This window comes from Silene latifolia, chromosome 3, assembly GCF_048544455.1.
Source record: "Silene latifolia isolate original U9 population chromosome 3, ASM4854445v1, whole genome shotgun sequence".
NCBI lineage: Eukaryota > Viridiplantae > Streptophyta > Magnoliopsida > Caryophyllales > Caryophyllaceae > Silene > Silene latifolia.
Genome location: NC_133528.1, coordinates 390,466 through 403,633, shown reverse-complemented (window position 1 = coordinate 403,633; position 13,168 = coordinate 390,466). Strand labels below are relative to the sequence as shown.

The 13,168-nt window shown below is 36.8% G+C and overlaps 2 protein-coding genes and 1 long non-coding RNA gene across 5 annotated transcripts; 1 reads left to right on the top strand and 2 right to left on the bottom strand.

Annotated features, from left to right (window-relative positions):
* Positions 1-2,490: 2,490 nt before the first annotated feature.
* On the bottom strand, positions 2,491-7,465 carry LOC141646580 (putative pentatricopeptide repeat-containing protein At1g26500). 2 transcript variants are annotated; one of them, XR_012545578.1, is made up of 4 exons: positions 7,240-7,433; positions 4,611-6,275; positions 3,972-4,198; positions 2,491-3,080 (listed from the first exon to the last, which is right to left on the bottom strand). XR_012545578.1 is itself a non-coding variant. In XM_074454454.1 (2 exons), the coding sequence occupies exon 2, from the start codon at positions 6,262-6,264 to the stop codon at positions 4,747-4,749; it is 1,518 nt and encodes a 505-aa protein (XP_074310555.1). In that variant the 5' UTR covers positions 6,265-6,275; positions 7,240-7,465; the 3' UTR covers positions 4,327-4,746. The 2 variants fall into 2 exon arrangements, 1 of the variants encoding a protein (XP_074310555.1); XM_074454454.1 differs by lacking the exons at positions 2,491-3,080; positions 3,972-4,198 and having other exon boundaries at positions 4,327-6,275; positions 7,240-7,465.
* LOC141646581 (uncharacterized) lies at positions 2,762-4,421 on the top strand. The gene is made up of 3 exons (XR_012545579.1): positions 2,762-2,892; positions 3,048-3,839; positions 4,166-4,421. It is a non-coding gene; the product is annotated as an uncharacterized LOC141646581 (long non-coding RNA).
* A 1,105-nt stretch (positions 7,466-8,570) lies between the features above and the next one.
* On the bottom strand, positions 8,571-12,918 carry LOC141646592 (protein DETOXIFICATION 42). Of its 2 annotated transcripts, none has more exons than XM_074454464.1 (13): positions 12,443-12,918; positions 11,647-11,768; positions 11,259-11,459; positions 10,988-11,172; positions 10,756-10,891; positions 10,585-10,681; positions 10,383-10,483; positions 10,130-10,293; positions 9,939-10,010; positions 9,569-9,685; positions 9,347-9,442; positions 9,042-9,163; positions 8,571-8,831 (listed from the first exon to the last, which is right to left on the bottom strand). In XM_074454464.1, exons 1-13 carry the CDS (start codon positions 12,517-12,519, stop codon positions 8,789-8,791), a joined length of 1,533 nt encoding a protein of 510 aa, XP_074310565.1. In that variant the 5' UTR covers positions 12,520-12,918; the 3' UTR covers positions 8,571-8,788. The 2 variants fall into 2 exon arrangements, with proteins under 2 accessions (XP_074310565.1, XP_074310566.1); XM_074454465.1 differs by lacking the exon at positions 12,443-12,918 and adding an exon at positions 11,917-12,091 and having other exon boundaries at positions 11,647-11,845.
* Positions 12,919-13,168: the final 250 nt, after the last annotated feature.

Genomic DNA, 13,168 nt, shown 5'->3' with positions numbered 1-13,168 from the left:
TCGATGGAACATTATCACAAACGGACAATATGGTCCTTGTTGGAGTAGAAATGTAGAATTTTGATTTGTGGAATTTATGCTCATTTTATTTTTTAGTTTATCTTTTGGTTTTGGATGTGTTTGGTATTAGATTCAATTTTCTTGCTTTTTTTTTTTGTTGCTTTCTCTAGTTTCTTCAATTGTCATGATTCATGAAAGCATTGTAGTGTTAGATGTGGACTTCAATGGTAGATGATGGTTTGAACTTTCAAGACAAGAGAGGATGGAAAGAAAATGACCATATAGCTTTCGATGGGCCACGCCGATAGGCATCGTGATCTAGATTCTAGGCCCTTATACTTTTCGATTTTTTTTCTTAGGACTCTTCTTACCTTTGTCTTCATGACTCGACTCGATAAGGCTGACTCGAGACTCTAAATGACCAGAAAAGTGTGACCTGAACTCGACCCGATAGACTCGAAGTGACATGTTCGAAGGGGTCTGATAGAACCAGAATGACTTGGTTGGGGTAAAATTTTGACATGAAATGACTCAAAGGGACCTAATCCGAAATGACCTGATTTGTCAAGTCTAAATAGGCGATATGTGAACAATAAAGCTACTCCTACAAATTTTAACATGATTGTATTTACACACATCTAAAACTTTTGCAATGATAAAAGTTAGGATTAGAGAGGTGCGTTTTTTTTATGCACCATACGATTTAGTTTGGATTTGAGTGGAAAATGAATATAGGTAGCATAAAAACATGAAAGCCATCATAATATCTTATAGGCTTATTAAGGTACAGTCCGTCTCATTGAAGACGGCCACTATCCGTCACAAGCTGAAGACGAATAGTGGTCCTCTCACAAAATGCAAGTGGGAGGGCAAGTGGGGGTATCCATTTCCCCCACTTGCACTATCCATTTATATTTTGTGAGAGGGACACTATCCGTCTTTAGCTTGTGACGGATAGTGTCAGTCTTCAATGAGAATTTGTGATTAAGGTAATGGTGTTTGGACATATCATGTCTTTTGAGAAAACTTAGACGGCATAGGACACATAAGCCAAATATGGTTGGCTTCTTTTAAGGAGTGGAGCATATTATATGCTTATTACTTTATTACTCACTTTGTAATGAAACTGATAATGCATGCTTCATCCACGCCTTAAGATAATCATCTTTAACTCATTATGCTCATCCAGTGGAACCTTCATTTACATTATTAATTAATTAAAAAAAATTATTTATTTATTTATTAATGGGGAACTGATCCATCAACTTTTGGATGCGATTTTGATGGATGAAATAATTATTATTATATAAATATGTCATTGAATTTTGGTGGCTTTTGTTATGGTGGGGAATTATAGTTATTTAATATGGTGGGGTTAGTTCATTATTCGTTATTTTAGTGTAATGAAAGCTATAGTTTACTCTAATTGGATTCACGCAAATTCATGTTTAAGACGACTATCTACGTTTTAAACGGGTCAAATAGATTGATGAAACAAAAAGCAGAAGGTCTAGAAAATGATAAACTTTAATTTTATCAACTATATCTGTATAAACTATAGAGTAGTATTTGAACCGTTTTATACTTAAAACGGATATAACCGTCTTAGAGGAGACCAACTATTATATTCAAGTGGTTTATTGTTATGATGAAACATTCTGCCTATAACAAGGAAGCTAGGTCTATATCATGCGGTTGATTAAGCTTGAAGGTTTCCATTATATGATCTCAATATTTTGACATTTAAAAACCCATTTCAATTCTTGCTCTTTTATGCATATACCAACCATCTTTTCGCTATATCTCGAGAGTAGATCCTTTATCCCATTTTCACATTTTATTAGCTATTAGAAATCCAAATAAAAACTCCTATTTATATTCTATCTGTCCTAGTAAATAATTTACGTATTTCTTTTAAGTCCGTCTTAACAAATACGGAGTAACTTACCTTTCCATAGGACATGTTTTGTAAGACAACTTTCCCTCAACAAACAAGCACCACATGTTTGAAGTCCCCTAAGATGAATCCAACTGACAAAAACGATGCAACTGAGGTCTCCTTAAATGAATGAAATCTGAATGATATAAACTATTTGTCTGTAACGAAAGGTAACGTAACGGTCCCCTAACAGGTGGGAGTACGAGTACTACATGATGTATGATTGATTTGTTAGTAGTTGGCCCAACCAGTCAACCACCTTTGATGTGCTACTTGGATTTTACAATGCTCTCAAAGAGTTACAGAACAACTATTGTAGGCCACTGAAAACAGACTATGCTCCCTCCGACACCGAGAATTTAAAGAAAATTAGGGTACCACGGAGGAAAACAATACGAGTTAAAAACGATAAATCCAGCATCATCTGATATAATAGTAACACAACCAATATTTTTTTTTTGGTAAAACACCCAAAGAAACTAAATTAAAATTTTCGGTATGAGATGAGAATGAGATTGTTGAAAGGAGAAGAATGTCAAATTGAGAAAAGAGATGGTCAACAGTCAACACACATTATATACAAAGAAATGAAGAATGTCATGATTTTTTTAACCAAAAAAACAAAATGTTTCGTTTTCCTTAGTTACAACGTGTAGATGTTGCATTCATTTTCATTCATCAATCACTCTTCTTCAAGTCTTTAGTCAAAGGTTTGAAATTTGTAAAAGAATTGTTCAAGCTTGTTAGTTATGTCAAAAACACTAGTTATTTTAATGAGGCATAACCCTTGCTCATATCCTTATATAGTCGTATGACTCGTAAGAACAATCCCATTCTATGACCAAAAAACAGAATGAAGCCTGCGCACGAGCTCCATAACATCATCCTCAACTTGCTGGTTTTGGTTTTGTTAGCCCTCCAACTTCCATTGTTTGCAGGAGCAACTTCTCAAGGTGATGTTTTTTCCTTTTTTTCTTCCATCATTACTACATTATTACCTTAGTGGCTTCTTGGCTTCCGAGTCCCACCTATGACGAGGACTTGGGGTCAAATGCGCTCGTGCGCACACAGGCTAATGTCTGTTTCTTCCTCTTTTTCTTGATCCCAGAGAGTACATGGCACCGGAAGTTAAGAGCAGGACCTGATCCACGAATATCAACACCAATGCCAAATATAAGTCCTAGTCAACATGGCTAAAAGACAGAGATTAGATTTCATACAAAAACTACTCTGGAGTATAAAAATAGCTCAAGGTTCATATGTATCACAAAGATTAAAGATTATATATGTGTAATGAACAATATACAGAGAAGTAATTCTGCAGTTATGTGTTGAATAATAAGCTAGTAATCTACATGAAAACAGTGAACAGGTAAACACTCTTGTGCAGATGACAACAAAAATTTCTTCCATGTATGCAGTTGGCAAAGGAGCGAACATTAGTTCAGTCAGCTCCCGAGCCCTCCACTCCAAGTTTTTCTCCTTAGATTGTTGAAAGGAGATTGTCAAATCGAGAAAAAAGATAGACAACACTCAACACATTGTATACAAAGAAATGAAGAATGTCTCCTTTTTTTTGAAACCAAAAACAGAACGTTTCATTTTCCTTCATCCATCAGACCATCAATCACTTTTCTTCAAGTCTTCAGTCAAAGATTTGAAGTTTCTAAAGACTTGTTCAAGCTTGTTAGTTACGTTAAAAACGCTAGTATTTTAATGAGCCACAACCCTTGCTCAATGCCTTATATAGTCATATCAATGCGAGTCAAGAACAATCCCATCCTACGATAAAAAACCAGAATGAAACCTACGCACAAGCTCCGTAACATCATCCTCAAGTTGTTGGTTCTGGTTTTGTTAACCCTCCAACTTCCATTGTTTGGTGGAGCAACTTCTGAAGGTAATGTTTTATTCCTCAGTTTTCTATCCTTTTCTAAAATTTTCGTCTACATGTTTCTAGTCACTGTGACACCAGTCACCACCAACTTAAAAGTGGACCATCAGAGCAGATTTAAAATCATCACATTATTACCTTAGTGGCTTTTAGGCTCCCGTGTCCCACCTATGACGAGGACTTCGGGTCGAATCTGAGAATATACACACAGACACGCGCTGCATACGTGCGCATGCCCGCACGCCCACGTCCAAACATATCATGATATGGAGCACTGAAAAGCAAGACTAACTTCTCGAAGCTCTGTATCTTCCTCTTTTTCTTGATCCCAGAGAGTCCATGGCACCGAAAGTTAAGAGAAGGACCTGTTCCACAGATATCAACACCAATCCCAAATAGAGGTCCTCATCAAAATGGCTAAAAGACGGAGATTATATTTCATACAAAAACTACTCTGGAGTATTAAAATTCAAAATACCTCAAATTTCATATGTATCAAAAATTCAAAATAGCCAACATTTCATATGCCAAATATGTGTGTAATGTACAATATTTTGAGAAGTAAGTTACATCCAAGTTCTGCAGTTATGTATGGATTAATAAGCCAGTAATTTGCATGACAAAGCACATATTATTATGCCGATGAGAACAAATTTTTGCAGTAGGCAAACAGACCAAACATTAGTAATTAGTTGACTACACTTCGAAACCCGCTCCATGTTTCTCTGCTGTACCTGCTTTAAATAAAATAGTACATATGGATAGTCAACACGGTACCTCAAAACGTTAAAAGGGTGACTGATGGCTTCATGAGATGTAAAAGAATGCAAGGATTTTACGCAGCAGTGTCGGGATTTAACAGCAAACCAAGCAGCAAAGCAGATGGATGTGCTTAAACAGAATAAGCACGGCATCATGCCATTGGTAGCTCTTCCGGTGCATCTCTACTTCTTCTTCTATCCCTAGTAGCCATTTTCTCCCCATATCGAACAAATATATCGGCCAAGTCAAATAACCCAACTTCCCTCAATTTCTTCCCAACTTCTTCAAACATCACAACACCTTCCTCATTCGAGTGTAACTGCAAAAATTTGTTATAGTCAAACCTTGGGACCTCAAGCCCTCTTTTCAGTGCTCTCTCTGAATATTTAGTGGCTTCAAGAGATTTTCCAGCTTTAACCATACCTCCGACAAATATTGAGTCAAAATTGACAAGAGGATCGTTTCCCTTCCTTCCCCTCTTCCCCATATGTCCTTGCAACAACATTATATAGGTATGCATAATAGGTTCACAGCCTTTTCTTATCATCTCCCGAAATACTTCCGTGGCGTCCCTTACCTTCCTTAATTTCAGAAGACCCTTAATCAAGGCATGATATACACTTATGTCTGGTTTGTCAATATTTTTAACCATCAAATATGCCTCTCGTAATTGGTTCTTGCACACAAGTCCATATATTATAGATGCCAAGGTTGTATTATCTGCTTGAATCCCTCTCTTTTGCATTTCCTCAAACACGACTTGAGCCTGAGTAAGCTTACCCCTTTTGCACATCCATCCAATCACAATGTTATACGTGGTAAGCCCCAATTCCTCCATCCTCTTCACCCTCATTGTTTGAAAGAGTCTCAATCCTTGACTAAACTGATTATCTTTAAAAAACCTCTCCATCATCGTATTTATAACATTTACATCAGCTTCAAAGCCTTCATCCGTCATCAAATTCCATATCTTTGAAGCCTCGATCATCTCTCCAACATCACAAAACCCACAAATTAAATGCCCATAAGTAACCCCATCCGGCTTAATCCAACCCTTCAACTTCATCACAATATGTTTAGCCTCATCAACAAGCTTCTCTCTACAAAGTGTCTCAACGACTTTATTCAAAGTATCCAAACTATAACTATACCCATGAGAATTCATCAAGTGAAAATACTCCACGCATTTCTTCAGTTCCCTAGCAGCAGCCAATGCTTTGAGAGCAATCCTAAAAGTCTTGTCGTTTGCAACTTTTTGCTCAGTCATTTCGAGTAACACTTGCCAAAGGAGGTCAATATTCCTTGCCTTACAAATCACATCAAGCATCTTGTTTAAGGTGACAGGAGTGTGGGTGAACCCTGGTTGGTTCAAGGTAAATTTGTAAAAGTGGTACACAGGTCGCCATGAATATGGGAACTTGTTGCAGACCTGTAGGAAAAATTCACGGTTGTAGCTGAATTCTGTTTTGAGAAGGTGGGTTTCAAGCTTTGCAATGGGAGCATTCTGTTGTTGGTAAAGGATTGTGCAAACACGGAGAAGATGGGCTGGTTCTACCGGGCTAGGCGGGTCATGTGATGCAAGATTGAGTGCTGTGCAAAATGATTTCACAATTTGCGAGCGTGTGAAAAGGTTGGTTAGTGGCCTTGAAATTATTCTTCTGGAATTCATCTCATTCTCACCTGCACAATTAGAAAGAAAATACAAGGTAGTTTTTTAAAGACGAAAAGAGTTAAACACAGACTACGACTTCTCATGCTACAATATAGTAACTACAAAAACCGCATCAAAGAGAGAGGGGTAGATACAAGAAAAAGCAGAAAAGTATATCCAAAATCCAAATATTGAAGAAAGTTCGTATCTTTGCCGATTATTGTAAGTTCAGGAGGGCTAAACAGACAAAAAAATGTTCAGTGAACAATAATGTGAAGAATTTTAAGAGGAAAACTAACATAATCATAAGGTATACGAAGTATATTCAAGCGTTCTGCTATTCAATAATTAGAGACACTCCTTGCAAAGCATCAACCAAAGATATCAATACACCAACAAGACTACACATCAAACAAAATCAACGAGACAATAAAAAAAGGAGTATGATATCATGTTACGGGGTTTTCAAGGCAGCTCCGGGTTCCAGTACAATAAAATACTCCCTCCGTCCCAATCATTTGTTTACCCTTAATTAAAATACCCTTTCCAATGAACATAAAAGGTAAATAAATGATTGAGACGGAGGGAGTAGCTCATATAGTGGCAAAAAGACATCCTTTGAACATCAAAGTAAAACAATGGACGAACAGTGGACAGCAATATTTAATAATCTTTATACATGGAAATATATAACGACTGAAATACTGCCATCACAAAGCGGGCGACAGAGGTAAACTGCTAAGGCTAAGGCAACTTCCACAGCAAATACCAAGTATAATTATGCATAAAACATTGAAAATCATACGATTGTATTTGTAATAAGCAAACAAAGATAGTCTTCATCACTTGTTCCAGCAATTGAACTAACAAAGCATGTATCTTTTTCCGTCTCAGTCATTCGTTTACCTTTTATATGTATTGGGAGGGAAATTCTAATCAAAGTAAACAAATGATCGAGACAGGGAGAGTAAAATGGCTGAATCATCATAATACCTTTTATAATGGGGTGGCGTATGAGATCACAGCATGGCGGCCACTGTGTTGGTTGGAGCACAATTCATTGTAGCGGACGTATATATAGAGAGAGAGAAGAGACTGGTGGAGGAGTTTTTGGTTGTTTTGGGTTTTTAGTTCCGATTGATATTGGATTGGGTTTGGATTTCGTGTCGGTATTATATTTCGTAGCTAATAAGTGAGTTGATCGAGTTTGAAGTTTGCAAAGTTAGAACATCCTAGTATGTGGCAAAAACTATTTATGATGCGATTAAAGTCGAAGGCTCGTTTCGTTTGCTTATTGTCATGCATTGGATCCGTCTAAAGGAGTAGTTATTCCAAGGCCTTCAAGATACAAATTTCTTTTGAGTCAATAAAAGAGTATTAATGCCTCATTTAGTTGGGTGTTTATTACCATTCATTTGTAGTTTTAATTCTGCATTTAGAGGGCCTTAATTTGTCCAAGATTAATGGTCTTAATTAGCTATTAAGTCTATCATTAGTTGTCTTTTGGAGTGGTCCAAAGACGTTGGTCTTTAGAGGCTATTTATAGTCTTTGTTGTTGGCAATTTTATTCATTCAGAAGTTTTATCAATCAAGTTAAGATTCCTAACAAAACCATTGTTTTTATTTGAGTATTTTCAAGTAAAACATAGAAGTTGTGTCTACAATTTCGAAAGGTTGATCTCAAGCGTCGTCTTGTGAAAAACCCGATTAACTCTATCGGTGTAGAGCGTTAATCTCTTTGTTAGACTATCGGTGTAGTTTAACATTGCCTATCCCCATTATTATTGTTATAGGTCTAACAATAGCAAATATCCCATTGGTTCGATTTATTTACATAAATCGAAACAAATATCCTTACAAATCAGATCGGGTCGTACCTAGTACGTGCGGATCTTGTTTGTTCTTTCTTTGTTTCCGCTGCACTCATACGAGTTTTATTCTCTCGAGTAAAATTCGTATCAATTTATCCCATATCGATTCTAATTTAAGATGGGTTGTGAGTTGTGACTTATGAACGTGAACTGGATCCAAAGACAAACCTCATACTCGGTTAGTAATGAGGATTTATTAGCATTAGAGAGATGTTTTTGAAACCGACATTAAGTGATCTTAAGAAAGACATACTATTTGACCAATAGTGAGTTTTCTAGGTCAATCATTGGTAATTTGGGTTATATATTTATATAACGTTTAATTTAACGTTATCACTTATATCAATAAGTTGTTTATATTTGTTGATAACGGCTATGTTCTTTTGGACTTAAATGTCTGAACTGCACTGCACTTAATGAAGTTGAAGTGAACTGAACTAAATTGAATGAAACTGAACTGAACTGAACTGAAATGAGCTAAAATTAAGTAAAAAAAAAAAAAAAACAGGGCCAACGAGTATTTTGAGGTGTAAAATTAGTACAACCATCAAGAATCAAGTAACAAAGTCTGTAATCCTTGACAAAGTACTAGTAGTAATTGTGATTCTACTCCTTTACAACCCCTTCTTGAGGTTTATAGCTAAGTGTACTAAGCAGGCAAATGCGACGACTCATTTTCGAAGGAAGCTCCAAGGGCCTGTTCCTGTCCCAATCCTGCACCAAAACAACCTCATTAGTCATTACCAAAACTCGGAACTGCCTCAACTATTAGATTATGGTACAAAGTTAGCTGTTAATCTGTTATATTTTTTTTTTTTTTTTGAAATGTTAATCTGTTATATTATTAGTCTGAATGTAGGACGGTTTTTTCTCTGTTATAGGCATACAATCTTATACGAGAATTGAAATGGAACTTTGATTTACCTCCAAAAGCCAGCGAATGCACGGAGACTCATGTAAATAGTTAGAGCCATCCAAATTCCAATAAATCCGTAAAAGGATGAAAGAAGAAACAGGCACAAGATACTCACGACAGCCACCATAACCTGCAAATTGCATAATGTGAAAATTATTCAAATGGGACACTCCGGGACCATTGATCTAACCAAGTAACCATGGCATTAAATCTCGATTGAAAACTTGGTCTTCATAAACACAGATTCAAATTGCAGCGGTGAGCCTATAACCTTCATGGATTTGACAAAAAGACATAATGGAAGTTTTAATACCATGGAGAGAGCTGAATAAGCAAAATCTGAGGCGCCAAAGTTGATGCCATCGAAAACAAATGCCAAAGCGTTGATGGGTTGAGTAAGAGCCACAAACTGTAGACAGAAAAACAGTTTCTTTGTTAACAAATAGAGTATTAAACATGAACAGAACACACTCTTTTTTTTTTTTTGAAAAAGAGAATGGAACAAAAAGTTGAACCCTGGTGAAGTAATTAGTACCGGAACGCCTATGCTAATTAGGCGCAAGACATTGACGTCTGTAGTAAATAACTTTGCTGCAAAGTTCAGTCCAGTCCCTAACATGAATGACAGGAACAACCCGAGTGCGAAGCCTAGCTGAAAATGTAGTGCATGAATCAATCAGCTGATAACATTTCTGACAAGCAGGTGAAATAATACTTTGCAGGAAAACCTTTTACTACAACTTACAGTCAGAAAGGGTGAGGTTTCAAAGGTTCAGACTAGGGTGCGAGCTTCAAAGTTCTCAGATTGAAAACTCACACCAAAGAGACGAAAAACCTCGTCTTACAGTTACTGTAGGATGGTTTTACATGAAACTTATTAAATGAGGGTGAAATGATAAACATGCCTGCAATACTCTGGAGGCGGTGGATGTCGCTCTCTCAAAATCATTCTTTGCAAATGCATTTGCAAGTATGGCCTACAAAGTAGGAGAAATTTACAAAGGTTATACCAAGAAATTGCTAAGCCTATAATAAGATACAATAGGCGATTTGTTCTCCAATAAAAGAAAAATGTAGAATGGATGGAAGTCGAGACCTGTCCTGCAACAGCTAGGCCATCAGCAAGAAGAGAGGTTGCCAACCAAACTTGCAAACAGATCTGAAAGGCAGCCATCGGTGTGGGACCTAAGCGTGCTGCCATAGAAGCAGACAAGGTCACACAGAATGTCACCGCTATGACCCTCATCAGCAGAAGAAAACCTGTTTCAATAGACCCATGGCATCATTTTTTACCGAGCACAGTACATATTATAGTACATATTATCGACTAAATAAAGAAGATTTCTTACCGTTTTGAAGAAACCGACTAAATTGCAGGTGTTTGAGGGTTGGGGGTATTAGGTCTACTAGGTGAATTAGTCTCCAGAACAATATGATTGAAATTAGGTACCTGCATTCATAAACTCAATTTATCATATAAATGTTTTACGACTGCATGCGGCTATAAAACAAGCAAAATGCAAAGCTACAAGAACAGACATGTGAACTTACTGAGATATAACGTGGGCGATTGCTGCACCACTAACACCCCATCGGAACACAAACATAAAAATTGGGTCGAGGATAATGTTAGTAACATCTCCTGCCACTGAATATCAATGAGTTTATGTCAGGATTAGTCAGTGCAGAAAACATTTACTTTGGGTATGATAAAAGACTTACCAGTGGCATACAGAGGAGTTTTAGTGTCCTTAAAACCACGAAAAACTCCTTGCATTGCTAAAGAGAGAAGAACAGCCGGGGCACCCAGTGACCTTAACGTCAAGTATCTTTTGGCTGGCTGTAGCATAGGAGAGTCCTGCTCATAAATTAGTTGTAAGAAGGGTAAATAGCCATGTTGGGATTTTATCGAAATATAGAATTAGGAAGTCCCTCTGAAAAACAAAAGACGTACACTTTTCACTCCCATGAAGTTCAATAACGGTTTTGCCAAGGAAATCAAGAAAATTGCTTGGATTAGACCGAGAATGGCACCAATAACCAATGCTGATGAAGCAGATGGTATATGTCTTCTTTGAGGCGTGGAATTCTCACTTAAGCTGCTTGAGTTTGTGGACTTTGAAAAACTCTCGGTACAATCTGAGAGGAGAACACATGGTCCGATGTTGAGACTCGTTTAGGAAATAGACAAGATGATGGTACATATGTATGCAGATATGACATACTTGATTGGAGTATTAGTTCCTTGGCTTCACTATCATTACTTAAGGTGGATTCAAGCATTACACCTTCGGAGCTCATTTCAGCCACTGCATCTTCCTCTGCCACAAAAGAAGTTGTGACACTCACGAGGGGAAATATAGCAATCCGAGATACTTGGTTGAACAGAGCTATGGAAACCCCCACAGCTGCAAGTTCAATCGGCCCTGTGAATATAACATGAACCATGATCAGTGACTATTAAAAATCAACAACCGTTTTCAAAGCTCCAAATTGAACACATAACTCAGAATCCTTTGAAGCTTACCCATGCACGGAGTACACTACGCTCTAAGGAGGTCTTAAAAATAGATTGATGAGAAAAGGGGATTCAGATGGAAATAGCAAAGTTACCTATTCGACCGATGAATGCTGTGTCAACCAAAGAAGCAATGGGGTCTGCAGTCAAAGCTAATGCAGCTGGAAATGCAATTTGAGCTATTTCCACACCAAGCTCATCCAGCTTGAACATACACCTAATTAATAATTATCATACCATTAAATGAGCCAAGACAACACCGCCAAAAATTGAGCTTCAGTCCATAAATAATAACTAGTAACTTTTCCAACAACATCAGAGCCTTAATCCCAAAAAACTAGCAACTTTTCCCTGGAAAATAATACTCCAAGAAGTAGTATTCTAGTAACTCGATCGTATATGAGACGATCTCATGTATGAAATCAACCCAATTACTTGTTTAGTAACTGATTGTATCATAAATATAAGAGCATAAGACCATCTCAGATAAGTTTCCATGCAAAAACAAATTAGGGGTCCACTAGCATCTTCATCCTCATCAACCATGCATGTGTTACTTCTACCACAATTTATACAACAAAATAAGGCCATGGAAACAAACAAAATCATAAGGCTAATCATATAACATGCAAAAACAACCAACATAGATAGTTTTAACATGCATGATCACATCTTAGGCCTTGACAAATTCATGATGTACACTCCATGATTGAAGACTAAAATAGAGACACAATAACAACATTATCCCAGTGCCTCAATAGCTGCCGCAGGGTAATATAAAGGGGTTACAAAGATGCTGTTTCTGAATGACCGAAGATGAAAATTGCGTTTGCATCTAAAGACAGATACTTCACACTAGAAAAGAAAAAAAAGATGAAGAGATGATGATACCTGACATTTTTGAAGAAGATGAAAAGAGGAATTTTTCTCTTAGTGGGTGAGAAGCAGAACCCATCTTCTTCTGCCATGCTCCTTAATACTACTATAACTTGAACTTTCCTTGTTTTTCTTTTCTTCTTGTTTTATTATACACTATTTAATATATGTATCCTTTTGGATTTCTTGTTTTTGGGGATGTTACTTGTAACTGTTGCGAGTCTTGTATGATACTCACATCCTTCATGCAAGACCACTAATTAAATTTGCTCAACTTTTAATCTTTTTCACTAATATAATCCACATACTCCCAAGTCCCACCTACAAAAGACCATCATCAACCGAATGAAGTATACGTGGAGAGAACTTTTGTTTTGGTCCATTCAAGTATTTCCTCCTCCTGATCGATTTTTTACGTTTGCTTTTGACACATTTTAATAAAAAAAGAGACAAATATATGTTCAAAATGCAAAAAGTAAAAAAGTAACCTTGCAAAAGAAACAGAAAGAAATTACTACTAAAACACTTAAAAAGGAAAACATAAACAATTGACTGGAAAAGGAGAACGAAGGAATATATGCTAAAAAGTAGAGTTTAAAATCCGCTTACTAACGCAACAACACGTAGTTGGACTTATGACCTCATATATGATACATACTGTATATATCTGATCACTCGAAACAACTACTATGACATTCGCAGTTATGTTTATGATAAATCATTGAATTGGGTATTTTTGTT